The 15,025-nt window shown below is 46.6% G+C and overlaps 1 protein-coding gene across 6 annotated transcripts in view; it reads left to right on the top strand.

The window, feature by feature from the left end:
• ITPR1 (inositol 1,4,5-trisphosphate receptor type 1) overlaps positions 1-15,025 on the top strand; it is a 328,207-nt gene that overhangs the window by 295,497 nt on the left and 17,685 nt on the right. For all 6 annotated transcript variants that reach the window (XM_043587979.1, XM_043587980.1, XM_043587982.1 and 3 more), the window contains 4 exons: positions 1,113-1,205; positions 2,404-2,543; positions 3,106-3,271; positions 6,175-6,335. In XM_043587979.1, coding sequence (XP_043443914.1) covers positions 1,113-1,205; positions 2,404-2,543; positions 3,106-3,271; positions 6,175-6,335 — 560 coding nt within the window. The remainder of the gene's footprint in view (positions 1-1,112; positions 1,206-2,403; positions 2,544-3,105; positions 3,272-6,174; positions 6,336-15,025) is intronic.

Consider the following 15,025-nt stretch of genomic DNA (forward strand, 5'->3'; position numbering starts at 1 on the left):
GGATTTATTCAAAAACAGTTTGACCATATATGTTGAAAGATAGGAGGGTGCATCCCTCTGGCTTGGTAAATCTACTTCTAGGAATTGATCCTTAAAGGAAAAGCCGCCTGCCTGTGCATGCAGAAATGATGTGTATGAAGGATGCTGACTCCATTGGGAAACTGGAAGCAGTCTAAACATCAAGTGTTTTATTAGACTGCAGTCCTCTGGGGTGGCGTGCCCTACAGTTAGGACACACCTTTATAATCCTTCAACGAAAAGCACCCACAAATATATGGGAAACTGCAGAGTAATAACTATAATAGGAGCCACGTATATATTTTTAAAAATTAAAACCTCACATACGTCCTTTAAAATATGGAAGAATATACACCCCCCCCCCCTCCCCCAGCAGTGGCTGTCTCTGGGGCTTGTTTACTATATACAAGTTTGACAATGTGTATTATTTTTATATAGAGCAAGAACAGTTTTGAGAATGAAATAAAATGATTATATACTTGAGTGAGTGATACCCAAGTCTTCCTTTGTGTCAATCACAATATTTTAACACCGTTAAGTGAAATGTTAACTGGTTTTTTATCAGGTAACCAGAGGCCCTGAGTCCAAGGAACAAAGTAGAATTATTATCACTGGCTGCGCCAGGCAGCCTTTTTCTAAATGCTGCATTCTTGACATGTAATTCCAGCTTCCCAGTTGACACTGACTGAAATTTCCTGCCAACCATCTTAGGGTTCTGAACTAAACTGGCCTGGACCTTGGATTTCCGCTCATGCCTGCTGATGCTTTCCGTGCAGACTTGGTGTAAATCTTGCTGGAGTCTGTACGCTCAGTAGTATTTGTCGAAGAGTTTCAGCTGTGTGTCTTTAAAGTTGGAGAGGTGCTATTTAAGTGTGATATTTCTAGTAAGCCTACAGGAATTGACATTTCTGGCTTCTTTCCCATCCAGATCACCAAATGAAAGTGTAAATTGCATCTCTGCCTTGAATTTATATGCAGGAATGTAGGGTGTTATTTATGTAAAGAATTGTTTAATCAGCCGTGAATTGGGGACTTCAAACATTTTAACCATATGCTGCCAGATTGTTCATCATAAAATTTCCTCTCTCTCCCAGAAGCCGGAGAGAGTTTGGCAAGCGAGTTCCTGTATTCTGACGTGTGTAGGGTGGAGACTGGGGAGAACTGTTCCTCTCCTGCACCCAAAGAAGGTAGGAACGTGTAGCCTTAAGCCCCGTGTTAGTGACAGGCCCCTCTTGAAGCTTAGATGGCGCACGTGACATTGGAAGCAGATGGAAGCAGATTTACTCTTGAGAAGTAAGGCCAATAGCAAAGAGGAAAGACTGGGAGAGAGGAGGGAGGTGAAAGGGAAGAAGGTCTAATACCTGCTTGATTGATTCAGCCACTATTTCCTGGGTGCCCTCTAGTTGCCAGGGACTGTGCTATACTCTAAGATACGCCAGTGTAGTGGGGTAGGCAGCCAGGCAGGCACCTTGCTGATGACTGGAGAGTATGCTAATGCTAGGAACAAGGACAGAATACAGAAGAGAGGCACCCAGCCTAATACTGGAGTAAGAGAATCCCCAAGGAGGTGATAGCTAAACTAAAATGGTAAAATCTTGGACAGAGGAGGAGAAGTGAGTGTTCCAGTTAAAGGGAATAAGGTGTCCAAAGACTCTGAGGTAGAATATACCATGTTGAGGGATACAATGATCATGAGGAAGAGTAGTAGTAAGAAATGAAGCCAGATGGGTCATCAGTAGGCCAGATCATGAAGGATCTTACATGTTAGGCTAAGAAGGTTAAACTACATCCAAAGGATGAATGGAAGTTGTTGAAAGCCAGGAGTGATCTGTGTTTTTAGCAAGACCATTATCACTGCAACTGGAGAAAAGAACAAGATAGGCAGCATGGTTCTTTTTGCAAAAATGATGAAGAATGAATGGACAGCGTCCAATATAAAGTGATTTATCTAGAGGACCTGCTGTAAAACGTTGCTGGGTTTAGCCAGTGAGGAGCTTGGGTCCTATGGGATTACCCTCAGCTGAGAGACAAGATGCTCCTGACTCAGAGTATTAAGCAACTTATCTAAGGTCAAACACCTGTTCTGAGCTGGGACTGGAGTTTAAAATCTGAGAAGGATAGGGAATATTATAGATTTAATATAGGGAAGGGCACTTGTGACTTGGCTTGAGAAACTAGCAGGGGTTGGTGATGAAAACAGAATTGCCCCCAGGTAACCTCAGATATTTGAAAGAAAGTATTTGATACCTGATTCCTTAGTTTTACTCTTTCTTGTTCCCATGTGTCTGTCAGCTGGCAAGATGGCATTCAGGAAAGACAGTGTCAAAATCATGGTACGTCTTTTCCCACATGCTGTAAATCTGTTGTTTCTTACCACATTCATAGAGCTGGTCCTCACAGAAGAGACGGAGCAAGACAAGGAGCACACGTGTGAGACACTTCTGATGTGCATTGTCACGGTGCTGAGTCACGGGCTGAGGAGCGGGGGCGGAGTAGGAGACGTGCTCAGGAAACCATCCAAAGAGGTAGCTGGATCCTGACGGGAAGGCAGAGGTGGGGGGAGGTGGCTGGATCCCGAAGGGAAGGCAGAGCTGGGTGGGGGTGGGGAGCAGCACGCAGAAAGCTTGCATGGAAACCGAAGACAGAGGCAGAGCTGGAGTAGTGATGAGGAGACGTGCAGGACTGGCCAGTTGAGGCTTCTCTCCCCTCCATCCATGGCCTTAGTATCAGGGTGCAGGGAAACCCTCTTTGTGGAAAGCCCCGCCCACTCCACGTACTGAAATGCTCGTGCAGGGCTGGGTCTGGCCTGCCTGAGCACATCTCCCAGACACCTTAGATCCCAGGAAGCTGTTCTTGTGCACATGCCACACAACACTTGCAGAACCGACAGTCTGGGCAAAGGGCTTGAAAAGGGACACAGTTGTGACTTTTCAAGTTTGATGCCCAATTTAACTTGTGACAGAGCAGACCAATAGGGTGAGGGTGAGCCCTGAATGTCGGGCGCGTCGAGTCCTCCTCCTTCTGCCCTGAGCTCTGTGGGCCAGAGGACGGTGGGTCACTTTGCTGATGGCGACGCCTCTTTTCCAGGAGCCCCTCTTTGCTGCCAGAGTAATCTATGACCTCTTGTTCTTCTTCATGGTCATCATCATCGTCCTTAATCTGATTTTCGGGGTCATCATTGACACATTTGCTGACCTGAGGAGTGAAAAGCAGAAGAAAGAGGAGATCTTAAAGACCACGTGCTTTATCTGTGGTGAGTGTGGCAGCCAGCCTCAGCAGGGAAGCACGGGCTTTCTGTGGGAGAGGCGCTGCCCTCCTGCTCTAGCATCTCTGGCCTTGGCGCCGGGTGGACTTCGGTTCTGCCTCTGCCGGGCAGTGTTTGGAGTGCCTGTCAATTCCCTGTAAGGGTTGCCTGTGCCAGTTTGTTTTAAGGAACGAAGTGTGGGGTGGCGGGGATGTGATCGCACAGGATCGGAAATGAACATGGCTTATGGTCTTGTGTTTGTTGGGCTGCCGAGTATCTCCTGGTCCCGTCCTAAGTAACCAGAATGGAGATCTTCGTCTGGTTCCAGCCTGTGGATGTCTTCACTGCAAATGGTATCAGGCATTAAGTGAAAGAATATTCCTCTTAGAGTGTATGGTGAAGGTGTCAGGAGTCAGACCTGGGTTCTGATTAAGTTACTGCAACTTAGTAGTCATGTAATCATGGTATAGTCCCTTCAGTTCTCTGAACTTGAACTGCTCATCTGTGAAATGGATGCAATAATATGTACTTCTTTGCATTATTGTGGGGCTATGAGAGTCAGTTTATGTAACACAGCTAGCACAGAACCTGCACATTGTAGGTGCTTGATGATAAGCAGTAAACAGCAACAGAAGAGAGGTACAGGGGATACCCAAGAAACCATTGTCACAATAACTGCAGAAAAGTATATGTAAATGTAAACTAATCATGTAGGGATCTGGGAGCTGAGTAGTCATTTCAGGATTATTCATAATATAGTTACTGAATATATAAATTTCCTATTGGTACAGATGCTCACAAAATGAGCATTTCCCATTTCAAAACTTAAATCTTTGCTTTTTGCCCCCTGAAAACCACTTAAAGCCTTTTGTTTTGAAATAATTCCAGAGTTACAGAAAAGTGATTAGAGCAGTACAAAGAATATCTATACACTCGTTAACCAGACTCCCCAAATAGTAATAATTTACCTAATCTGCTTTACTCATAGTTTTTCCGAAAAGTCAGAGATTGGCTGGCATGATGTATCTTTATCCCTAAATATTTCAATATATATTTCCTAAATAGTAAGCTGTATATATACATACAGACACACGCACACACACACACGCAGCATAGTTATCAAAATTAGGAAATTAACAAAGATACCATGTTATCACTCCATCTCCAGACCCTATTCAGATTTCACTCTTTATCCCAGAAATGTCCTGTACAGCAAATGAAAGCCCAGGTCACGTCATTGCATTCACTTGTCATGGCTCATTAGCCTCCATTGACATTTTTTAAGAGTTTGGTCACTTATTGTGTAGAATGTCCCTTGGTTTTGGTTTCTCTGATGTTTCCTCACAATAGAAGTGGGGTATGCATTTTTTTATAGGAACATCAAAGAAATCTGTTTTTTTTTTTCTCCTCAGTGCATCATTTCAGGAGGCATGAGATACCCACTCATAACCAGTGACATGAACTCTGATCACTAGGTTAAGGTGATAATTGCCAGGTTTTTCCACTAAGTTAGGTTTTTATCTCTTTGTAATTAAGAAACATTTTATGGGGAGATACTTTGAGATCATGTAAATACCCCACTATCCCTCAAATTAAACATTAATCCAGTAGCTTTAATGTCCACTAATGATTTCTGCCCGAGTCTTTTATTAGGATGGCTCTCCAATGACGATTTTCTCATTTTACTATTTTTGCCTTTGTTAACTGGCTTTTTCTCTTAAATAAAAACTCTCTCTTCTCATTATGTATGTATACTATATATGTGTAAGTACTTTTGGATTTGTAACAACATGGATTCCTATATTTTTATTTATTCCAATGGATTATAATCCTTCAATATCATTATTTGCTTTAATAATCAGATTTCCCCAGATTTGTCCAGCGAGAGGCCCTTGTGGTTTCTGTTTTACCATGGAACCATAATTTTTTATGTACTTTCCTTACATTTTTAGTTCCATGAGCTGTTCATTTCAAGCTTAACTTGTACTTCCCTGACCCAGCCCTGGTATCACCCATTTCTCCAAAAAGTCCTGGTTCTTTTTAGCAGAGAATGGTATTTGGAAGCTAACATCTAGAAGATCTGGGATCTAGGTGTGCTCATTCCTGTTGGCGTGCCACTGCCAGACCCCAGAAGGGTTATTAGGGTGCAGATGAGGAGTACACATGTAAATGCATACACCTGGGTGTTTGTATACACATACATATGTATCGACACACTTATGTATCTATTTTATATACATATGAAAAAGGATGAGTTCATACCCATAGCTCTAATTCCAATTCAATGTTATGGTGTTTATCTTTCTCCCTTTCCATATTTGTGCTCTCTTCTTTTGACAGTGAGAAATCTGGCTCCCATGATATACCACATAGTTCTTTGATCGATCCAAGAATATACAGAAACTAGTCTCACAATTGCTCACCCAGACCTCTGCAAAACAAACTTACCAGCTAGAGTTCAAAATGTGCTTAAAGTTCTTTTTGTCCTCATTCTGTCTCTTCCAAAACCTTTTAACATGTGTACATTTTGGCATCTCCCTGGGAGAAGGGACCTCACATTCACCAGTTGCCTGCTATGCATGAGCAGGTCACACCTGTGCTCATTTAAGCCTGAGCACTCCTAGAACGCAGACGGCAGTCCCCTGTTCCCTGATGGAGCAACTGAGGCACGTGGAGACTAAACAGTGACCGGTAAGGGGCAGAGGTGGGACTCAGACCGAAGTCCATCTCTCTCACATCCTGTGTCTTTCCTGCTGTGATGTAAAAGGGAATGCATGTAGAAGGCCAACAGAATCCAACCCTTCACCAAGATGGGAGCTGGAACCACAGCCTCCTCTCTGGACAGTTCTCTCACAGATTTTTCTAGACCATGGCTGCTCACTTGGGGCCGGGGGCTTTCTGTCTCTCCTTAGGCTTGGAAAGAGACAAGTTTGACAACAAGACTGTCACCTTTGAAGAGCACATCAAGGAAGAACACAACATGTGGCACTATCTGTGCTTCATCGTGCTGGTGAAAGTGAAGGACTCTACAGAGTACACCGGGCCCGAGAGTTATGTGGCAGAAATGATCAAGGTGAGCAGGAAGCTCCTGGAGGCAGCTCGCGCTGGGGCCAGACGGCAGGTCTGTCCTCGCGGCTCACGGCCTGGTGCTGGGAGCCAGCGGGCAGGTCACACGGCAGGAAAATAACATCTCACGCTTAATGGGCTCTTATCATAGTTCGGGTATTAAACTCTAGAACTTTGTGCGTCCTCTCAAGTGAACTTCAGAAGCACCGGGCAGGTGGTATCATCTACACTTTAAAGGAGGAAACAGTGAGGCTCTAAGAGGTTCATGCACAGCCACCTAACTGGGACTGGAGTTTTCACCTAGATCTAACTCTGTAGCCTGATTTCCCATCTCTGTGTACTCAGCCTCTTCTCTCCATTATGGCTGCTTTTCTGTTTTCTCCTTAAATAAGACCTGTCCCTAAGAGATAGCTTTTAAAAATGATCAGTCGTTGTAATTCAGCTTGGTTTGTTTGGCCTCGGCCTACCCTTTCTGGGAGATGCTTCGCTAATCATCATAAAGGGATCATATGACAGAGGAACTGGAATCCCAAATTAATCTTGTTGCTGTTGGGGAGCGTGACCGCCATGTCCTGGGAGGAGGGGGAGCTGCTGCAGTTTCCAGAGCACTCTTCTCAGTCAGGGCTTTGTGGAGGCACGAAACGTGTGCCATAAGAGTCCCAGGCCAGCTGTCCTTTCATACGTGTGGTTTCTGAACTTCGTTAAAACGTTCAGGGGCCTCGGTAAAGTGAGGAGGCATGATCTGTGAAGTCTGGGGAGCCTTTGTGATTTGCACTAGCTCACTTGGGGGAGAGGGAGCCGTTAGCTCGTAAGAAAGACTACACAGTTCGTTGACTCTCCTTCCAGTTGCCAAGGACTTAAGCACTCAGCCCGATAATGAGTTATCCTAAATGAACCCTTCTGTGTTTTTTATGCAGATGTGATTTTAAAGCTTTTTATCTAAAGAAATCTCAGGTGATGTGTGTTCGTATAAATATCATTGTATGCAGCAGATGCAGCCAGGTTCGTTCTTTTCTTGCTGGCAGGTCAGCAGTCACATGGTAATAGTCTTGAAAACCCCCATTTGACACCAGCTCGAAGGACTCTGGGTTCTGGAAGGCTTTCTGGGGATACTGTGCCGTCTGTACCTTTGAGGTCCTTAAAGTCTAATGTCATGCTTCTGAAACTCAGTGTACATACAAATCATCTGACACAGGCTTAGAGTTTTGATTGTGATTCAGCAGGCACTGTCAGGACTTGAGGTGGGGCAGCTCCAGCAAGCTACCAGGGGGTGCCCACGCTGCTGGTTGGCGGGTCATGCTTGGAGTAGTGAGAACCTAACTGAAGAGACAAAACAGATGCTGATTTGAGAAATGATCCTCTAAACTGGTGATGTGGGTGCTAAGGACAGGTATTCCTAATACTCTGTAAGCATTTAGCATTTTCTGGCTTGTAAAGCTCTTTCACATATTTTACTGTGTTTGTAATTAAAATTACCTTAAGTGGGGAAACAATCCGAGAGAACTTGGAGGTTCTCTCCAAGAGAAATCGATGAGGCTTGACAGAGGAGATGATTTTTAAGGGGTTTTGAAAGAGAGAGAGTCACCAATTAGCAGAGGTGGGGGAGGGGGGAAAAAAAAAAAACCATAGAGAATGAGAGAAAGATGCGAGTTCCAGAATGCGGTCAATAGATGTTCTCTCTTACAGATGAAAGCCACGCTCAGGGTTAGGTAGCTTGCCCAGAAGGAGGGAAACAGGGATCGGGGACGGGACCACAGCCACGCTAGACAGTAGACGAGGAGGGAGCTGGCAGCACTGGGCTGGCCTGGGACGGGACTGGTTTTTAAATTTTTTTTTTTCAACGTTTATTTATTTTTGGGACAGAGAGAGACAGAGCATGAATGGGGGAGGGGCAGAGAGAGAGGGAGACACAGAATCGGAAACAGGCTCCAGGCTCTGAGCCATCAGCCCAGAGCCCGACGCGGGGCTCGAACTCACGGACCGCGAGATCGTGACCTGGCTGAAGTCGGACGCTTAACCGACTGCGCCACCCAGGCGCCCCGGGACTGGTTTTTAAGGTTAGGAATTCTGATGGTTGCCAGTGCAGATTTCCCGTTAGGTCTCCAGGGTCAGGACACATCAACTGAAAAAGTTCTCAGTGCCTTTCTTTTCCTGCAGTTGTTGATGTTGACAAACAAAGACATTCTGTCAGCATGATGCTGACAGAGACTGGTCTGCATACACACACATAAGTCGCTTCATTTGCATTAAGTCCTATAACGCAGAGAGGAGAGTACCTCTAGTTTTTACCCTTTTCCTCATTCTTTTTCTCCCTCACTTTGTGTGCTTCTCTCAGAAGTGTTTGTGTCCTATCTTTAAATCTTTAGGGGCCAGTTTTAAAGTTTTCTGTTAATCCCCTTACCTGACAGTCAGAGAAGATTCTGGTGCACTTTTAGGTTTCTGTCTCAATCACGTAAAAGGGCCTTGTGAGCTGTCACCTGGTGAGGATTAAGTGCCGGAAGTCACCACCCAGCCTGCTCAGAGCCCACTGCTTGGCCATGCTTTGAAAAAATCCAGCATTCAGTGTGCTTTCCTCATCCACATCATTCTTAAATTGTACAAGAACTTCTTGTCAAAAGACCTAAAAATATGTAGCATCAAAAGATTGTTAACTCTGAAATGTCAGAGTTGCTGAGGAACCAGACGTTTTGTGCCCTTAGCGAGGGCTCAGGAAAGTGTTAGATCCACTGGCTGAAAGGCAGTGCCTTTTTCAGTGGTGCCTAGTGTTAAGGTTGCACGCATCCCTGCTAGGGACTCCCCAGAGAACACTGGCCACAGGAGGTTGGGTCCTGGGGGTGTTCAGCTGGAAGTCCGTGGGAACTCAGAGCTGTGAGGGGCATGCCTACGTGGTGGACCCATTCAGTCATACCCTGCAGGGCAGCCACAGCCAGGAGAGGAGGTCCTCTGAACATTCCCCCTGAGGAGGCAGGCATCCTGCCCTCCACCCAGGGAGGAAAAGCCAGGTGATCTCTCTGAGAAGCCACCTCTATTACTCCGGGATCAAGGAGAGAGAAGGGCAGCTAACCATGTCAGAGACAGAAGAAAGAGTCAGCTGGCCGCTCACCTACTCTTTCACTTACCTCATGTCCCAAAAGATCTCAGTGAGACAGGCTCTTCTGGGACTTGGGTTTCTCAGGAAAACCACCTCTAGCCCACTGGCTGGAGGCCGGGGGTCTTTAGCTCTCCCTCAGCTCATGAATTAAGATCCCAGAGACTCATTAAGAACTGTGAAGTACCAGCTGCCTATAGACACCCCAGAAGCCTGGAGCAGAAGAGGCCCCAGGTGGTCAGTGCGGAGGGGGAGGAGCTTCACAGCTGCCCTGAAAACAGCTCCCTGCTGACAGGGGTGTCAGGGAGGGCGAATAGGTTTTCATCTCAAAAAACAAGGAGACACTGTGTTTCTTGCCATCTCAGGAGGGAAAGAAGGAGCGTGTGAAGATCACGGTAGAGGACTCAGCACCCACATGTTCACCCACAAATTAACTCTCGTCTGAACAGAAGAGAAGATTGTATATTCTCTTCTCTCTCCTTGCCCTCTCTCCTTTCAGTAGAGATGAGGCTATCCCTGGCAGAGCCAAGGCCAGGCTGATGCCGCCCATGAAGTCCTTCCTCCCTAAGCATTGGATTTGGAGGCAGAGAATCCAAGATGTGAGTTTTGACTCTGCTCCTTCCTAGCCATGTCGCTCCAGGAAGTCAGGGGACTTCCCTGACCTGAGTTACTGTCTGTAAGTGGGGTTAATACCACCTCACAGGTCCACTGGGTGGTGGGAATGAGATGAATGTGGGGAACCCGGGGGTGGATGACAGAAGGGCCAGATGGACGGACAGAGCAGTCAGCAGGGAAACAGAGTGCAGTGCTGACAGAGAGCTGACGCAAGCATCGCGTCCTACACTTCCACAACTGTGTAAGATGTCTTGGCTGTTGGCACACTGTTGCTTAGAAAAGTCAGAATGGGCATCCTGACTCCAAGAAGTTCCTCCCATGGAAAATTCCGGCTTCTTCGTGGCTCTTAAATTTAACATCTTAAGTGCTGTTAAATGTTGAGGTAGGACAAAGTTGACAGTAGCATTCGTTCTCCATCGAACTGGCCTCCATACTTGTGACTAAACACACAATCTGTGTGTCTAGAGGTGTCCTCCACTCACATTCACAGCCCAGGACCAGGGGTTCAGGTAACTTGGGGAGTGGCCCCTGAGTTCTGTATGTTGGGTTCTGTCACGACTGGACTTGGCTCCCTGGTGGATTCGTCCCTCGACTCCACACACGTGATGGGAGGTGGGCTGTAACCAGCGCCTCAGAGGGGAAGCGAGGCCTCCCCTGTGACTCTGTACGGATCGCCCAGTATCGCTCCTTCTGGAGATGCAGTCTCAGATTCGTTGACTCAGGCCCCAGACAGAGCTGTACTTTCAGAGAAATGTGACTACGGAATGACCTCACTCAACCCTGGCAGTTCAAAGCAAGAGAAAAAACCCTGAGTTTCCTTCCTCTCCCCATAGGAACTTGATTTTTGTGCTACCATGTGGAGTTTTAGTGATAGCCTTTTATGATAAGCAGTTTTATTAGCCCTGAACTGCATTTAAATTTTCACAGTAATTTATGTCACACACTTTTTAAATTTTTTTTTTTTAAGGTTTAGTTATTTTTGAGAGAGAGAGCACTAGCCAGGGAAGGGCAGAGAAAGAGGGAGACACAGTCTTCAAAGCAGGCTCCAGGCTCTGAGCTGTCAGCACAGAGTCCGACGTAGGGCTCAAGCTCATGAACCTATGGGATCATGACCTCAGCCAAAGTCAGACGCTTAACCCACCGAGCCACTCAGGCGCTTCTGTAGCACACGCTCTTTTTCAGTAATTCAACATTCTTTGATTTGTATCCACTGCTGACTGAAATGAGAATTTGTTAGTCCATAGATAATGACACAATCAGATATATTTAACCTGGATAAGTGGTAAATTAGTTGTATCTTTGCCTGAAGGAATTTAAATACTGCACATTGGGCATGTCGTACATAAAAGATCACATATATGATTCCCAGCAAAGATGCAGCAGCCCAATTTTCTGTGACAGTCAACCTCAGGAGAAAAGCCAGTGCTTACTTTGTTAAGCAGAATAAGTTATTCCTGAAAGTTAGAAACTCCAGGAATATTAAGAAGGAAGATTGGTAAAGACCAAACTATAACTTAAACTATACAAGTACAGATTTTATTAATGAAATCTAGATTTCCCCTCTGTACTTGGAATTCTACCTTCAAAAATAAGTTCTACTTTCAGAGTTGTGTTTTTGAGTGAATTGCAGGGTGATAAGAGAGAATGCTGTGGGTCTGATTTCAACATCTCCTGCTACCTGGAGCTGCTCCTGACCCTTCTCTTCTCCCATATGGCATGTTAACTGACCACCGGGCCAGCTGGGGAGAACCTTCTCCTACCACAGCCTGAGTGTCCTGAGAAAGGCTGCTTCCAGAGGAGTGGACTCTGCTGTGCTCTGCCGTAACAAGGCAGACTGGATAATAACTCTGATAACAGGCCATGTTTAATCATTACGTACTGAAATAAATGCTTTGCACGCATGATCCCAATTACTCCCCATAACAGCATTGTAGATAGCACCATTACCATTTTACAGATGGGAAACTGGGGCCCAGAAAGGTTGAGCAGCTTCTGCAGGGTCACCCTGCTAGGAAGGGCTGGTGCTGACAGAACCCACCCTGGGGCTGTCCTGACCTGTGCATATACAGTGTGGTTTTCCTCTGCGTTAACACGCAGCCCTCAGTGTCAAGAACCTGCAGCTGTTGGTCAGGCTGAATCTGGTTTTCCTGCCTTGGACTGGCTCATCCCCCAAGGGCCTCCTTCCATCCAGGTGGTGCTGAATTAGCCACCTTCAAAAGAGGCAAGGCCCAGCAAAGGCCCCACTGGGGGTAGGGAGAAGGGTGAGGAAGACTGACCCCCTGGGTGGTGCTGAGTGGCTAACGCATAAATCAACGAGATAGAAGCTCTGTGCAGTAGATGAGTGTTAATTCCCTGAGCTGCCGCCAGCACAGCTAGTTAGGGAACCCCCTTGAGTCGAATACTACAGGGGTTATAGGAATGATGGGAGTTCAGGAAAGGCAGAGCCAACTCTTGCGAAGGGTGTATCTGAAATTACGTGTTAATTCTAACTCGGTAAAATCTGATGAACCTCCTTACCCTCACCTGAGCCTGGAACAGGGAATGCTCGTTCCTTTCGTGGCCATTATTTGAGGGGGGAGAGGTGTCTAAGGTAAGGGGAAGGAAAATTCACCAGAACCATAGACAGACGGGCTTCCACACCCGAGTGACTCATCTGAATGGTTAGAACTCCCTGATAATTAGAGTGTCTGATCCATCATCCTTTAAGCCTGGTGCTGACTTTTTCTCATAGTGAGAACAGACCACGCTCTCCCTCCCTCCCTCCCTCCCTCCCTCTTCCTCTCTCTCTGTCTTCCTCCCTCCCTTCCCCACGCATGCTCTCACACACTATTCCACTAGAGATTTCTCAATTTGTTCCAGCTTGTATTAATTCACTTGACCTCTTCAGAAACTAGTTGTATGGGGATATAAAAGCAAAGAAACAATCTTCTAAATCAAAAGTAGTGTCATGGCAGCTGGTGAAATGCTGTTAGAAAATAGTGCCTTCTTTCACATAAGAGGAGAGAGTCCAGGAGCCTCCATTCCTAGAAAATGCTTTGCTGAAAGCCCTTTTCAATTTGCATCAAAAAACTATGTAGGAGGTGGCTCAGTCAGTTAAGCATCCGACCCTTGATTTAGTCTCAGGTCATATGTCATGATTCATGAGATCAAGATCCGTGTGGAACAACATGCTGACCGCACAGAGCCTGCTTGGGATTCTTTCTCTCCCTCTGCCCCTTCCCCACTCGTTCCCACGATCACATGCTCTGTCTGTTCTTCTCTCTCAAAATAAAGAAATAAACTCTTAAAAAAACATGTAAGAGGGAGATGTTTTTGCTAGAAAATACCTCCAAATTTTCCAAGCAAAGAAATTCTCTTAGCAAATAAAGCACTACTAAACATCGATGAGGAAATACTGTAAGAAGATTCAAAGCCATAGGGCATCTGGCCTTAGCAGATCATGTTGATCTGTATTAGCTAAGAAGACACAGGAAGCAAGCACGTCAGAAAGCAGTGTGTTAACAAGGGCAAAAGATCAGAATAGGAACTGAATTACCTACATGTCACCGACTTCTTTTAAGAGGGGAAATGACCCAAGTCTTGCACCTTTCTTGACCCAAGAGAGAGCCTTGGTGCTAGAAAATCTGCAGGCGGGCACTTGGCGAAGTGAGGGCAGCAGCTTTCTGCCCGAGGAGCTCCGTGAAGGGACGGAAGGAAATAACTCGGGACAGAAATGGAAACCAGGAATTACTTGTGTTTCATAATCAGATAAGAGCGAGTCCGTCTGCAAGGAGGGAATGCTGGTAGTGGTCTTGTGAGCAGAAAAGTGAACGTAAACGTCAACCCGAAGGGTCTCAGCTCAAGGCAATGAGAAATGGGGAGTCCCTAGTAGCCAGGACTGAGAGTACAGTGCCAGAAGAGGTCAGCAGGCTGTGCACCCACCTCCCCACAACCACCTGCCTCATCGCGTGCCAGGCGGGCATGTCCTGGCTGGTGATTGAGTGACATGGAAACCCTGTGCTTTCGTGCAGATGTGCAGTAGTGGATTCCGACTTTTTTTTTTTAACGTTTATTTATTTTTGAGACAGAGAGAGACAGAGCAGGAACGGGGGAGGGTCAGAGAGAGAGGGAGACACAGAATCGGAAACAGGCTCCAGGCTCTGAGTGGTTAGCACAGAGCCTGATGCGGGGCTCGAACTCACGGACCGCGAGATCATGACCTGAGCCGAAGTTGGACACTTAACCGACTGAGACACCCAGGCGCCCCGGATTCCGACTTTTATTCTGGGATTCCGGTGAGGTTGCTGAGAGGAAGAGAGTGCCTTCATCAGTTCCAGGGACAGACATTTCAGCGCTGGTAGTGCTGCATCGTCAGCTTCCCTGTCTAACCTGGGGGGCCACAAGCCTTGATTAAATGTCCCTCAGGCTCCGAAAGCCCTTCGCCGTGGGTGTGGATACAGCCCGTGCTGTGCTCCAGTACAATTCCCAGAATGCTTTCTGAAGTTAGCTGACACCATGGCAGAGCGCGAGAATATTAGAGCAAGGGAGAAGTGGAGAGGGATTTGGCACTTGCCCTTCGGTGGCTGGAAACAGCGTGTCAGCAGCACCGGACTCACCTCCCAACCAGCCAGACATGCTCGCGCCCCACCCTCTGCACTTGAGCTTGGGTTTCTGTCCGTGGCGGCTGCACAGAGCAGTTGCTGAGCTATGATTCCCCGCCCAGGCTTATCACACGCTCTGCCCTCTAGTCTAGAGGCTAACAAGTCACCCCTTGCCCTGCTGTGCACTTCACAAGTGCGTGCTTCTTCTTACGAAGCACTTGGCATTGGGACCCTTGGTCTGCACTGACCTCCCAGCTCTCTCTGAATTTTCCACACTCTGACCTTCATAGAGGGTGTGCAAGGCACCATTGGTAAGAATGAGTGGAACAGAGCCATAATCGGAAAGGATTATCTATGCTCACTTAGAGCCTGTGCAGAATCTGAGAGAGGTACGTAGCAACTGTTGGATCATTC

The sequence above is a fragment of the Prionailurus bengalensis genome, chromosome A2, assembly GCF_016509475.1.
Source record: "Prionailurus bengalensis isolate Pbe53 chromosome A2, Fcat_Pben_1.1_paternal_pri, whole genome shotgun sequence".
NCBI lineage: Eukaryota > Metazoa > Chordata > Mammalia > Carnivora > Felidae > Prionailurus > Prionailurus bengalensis.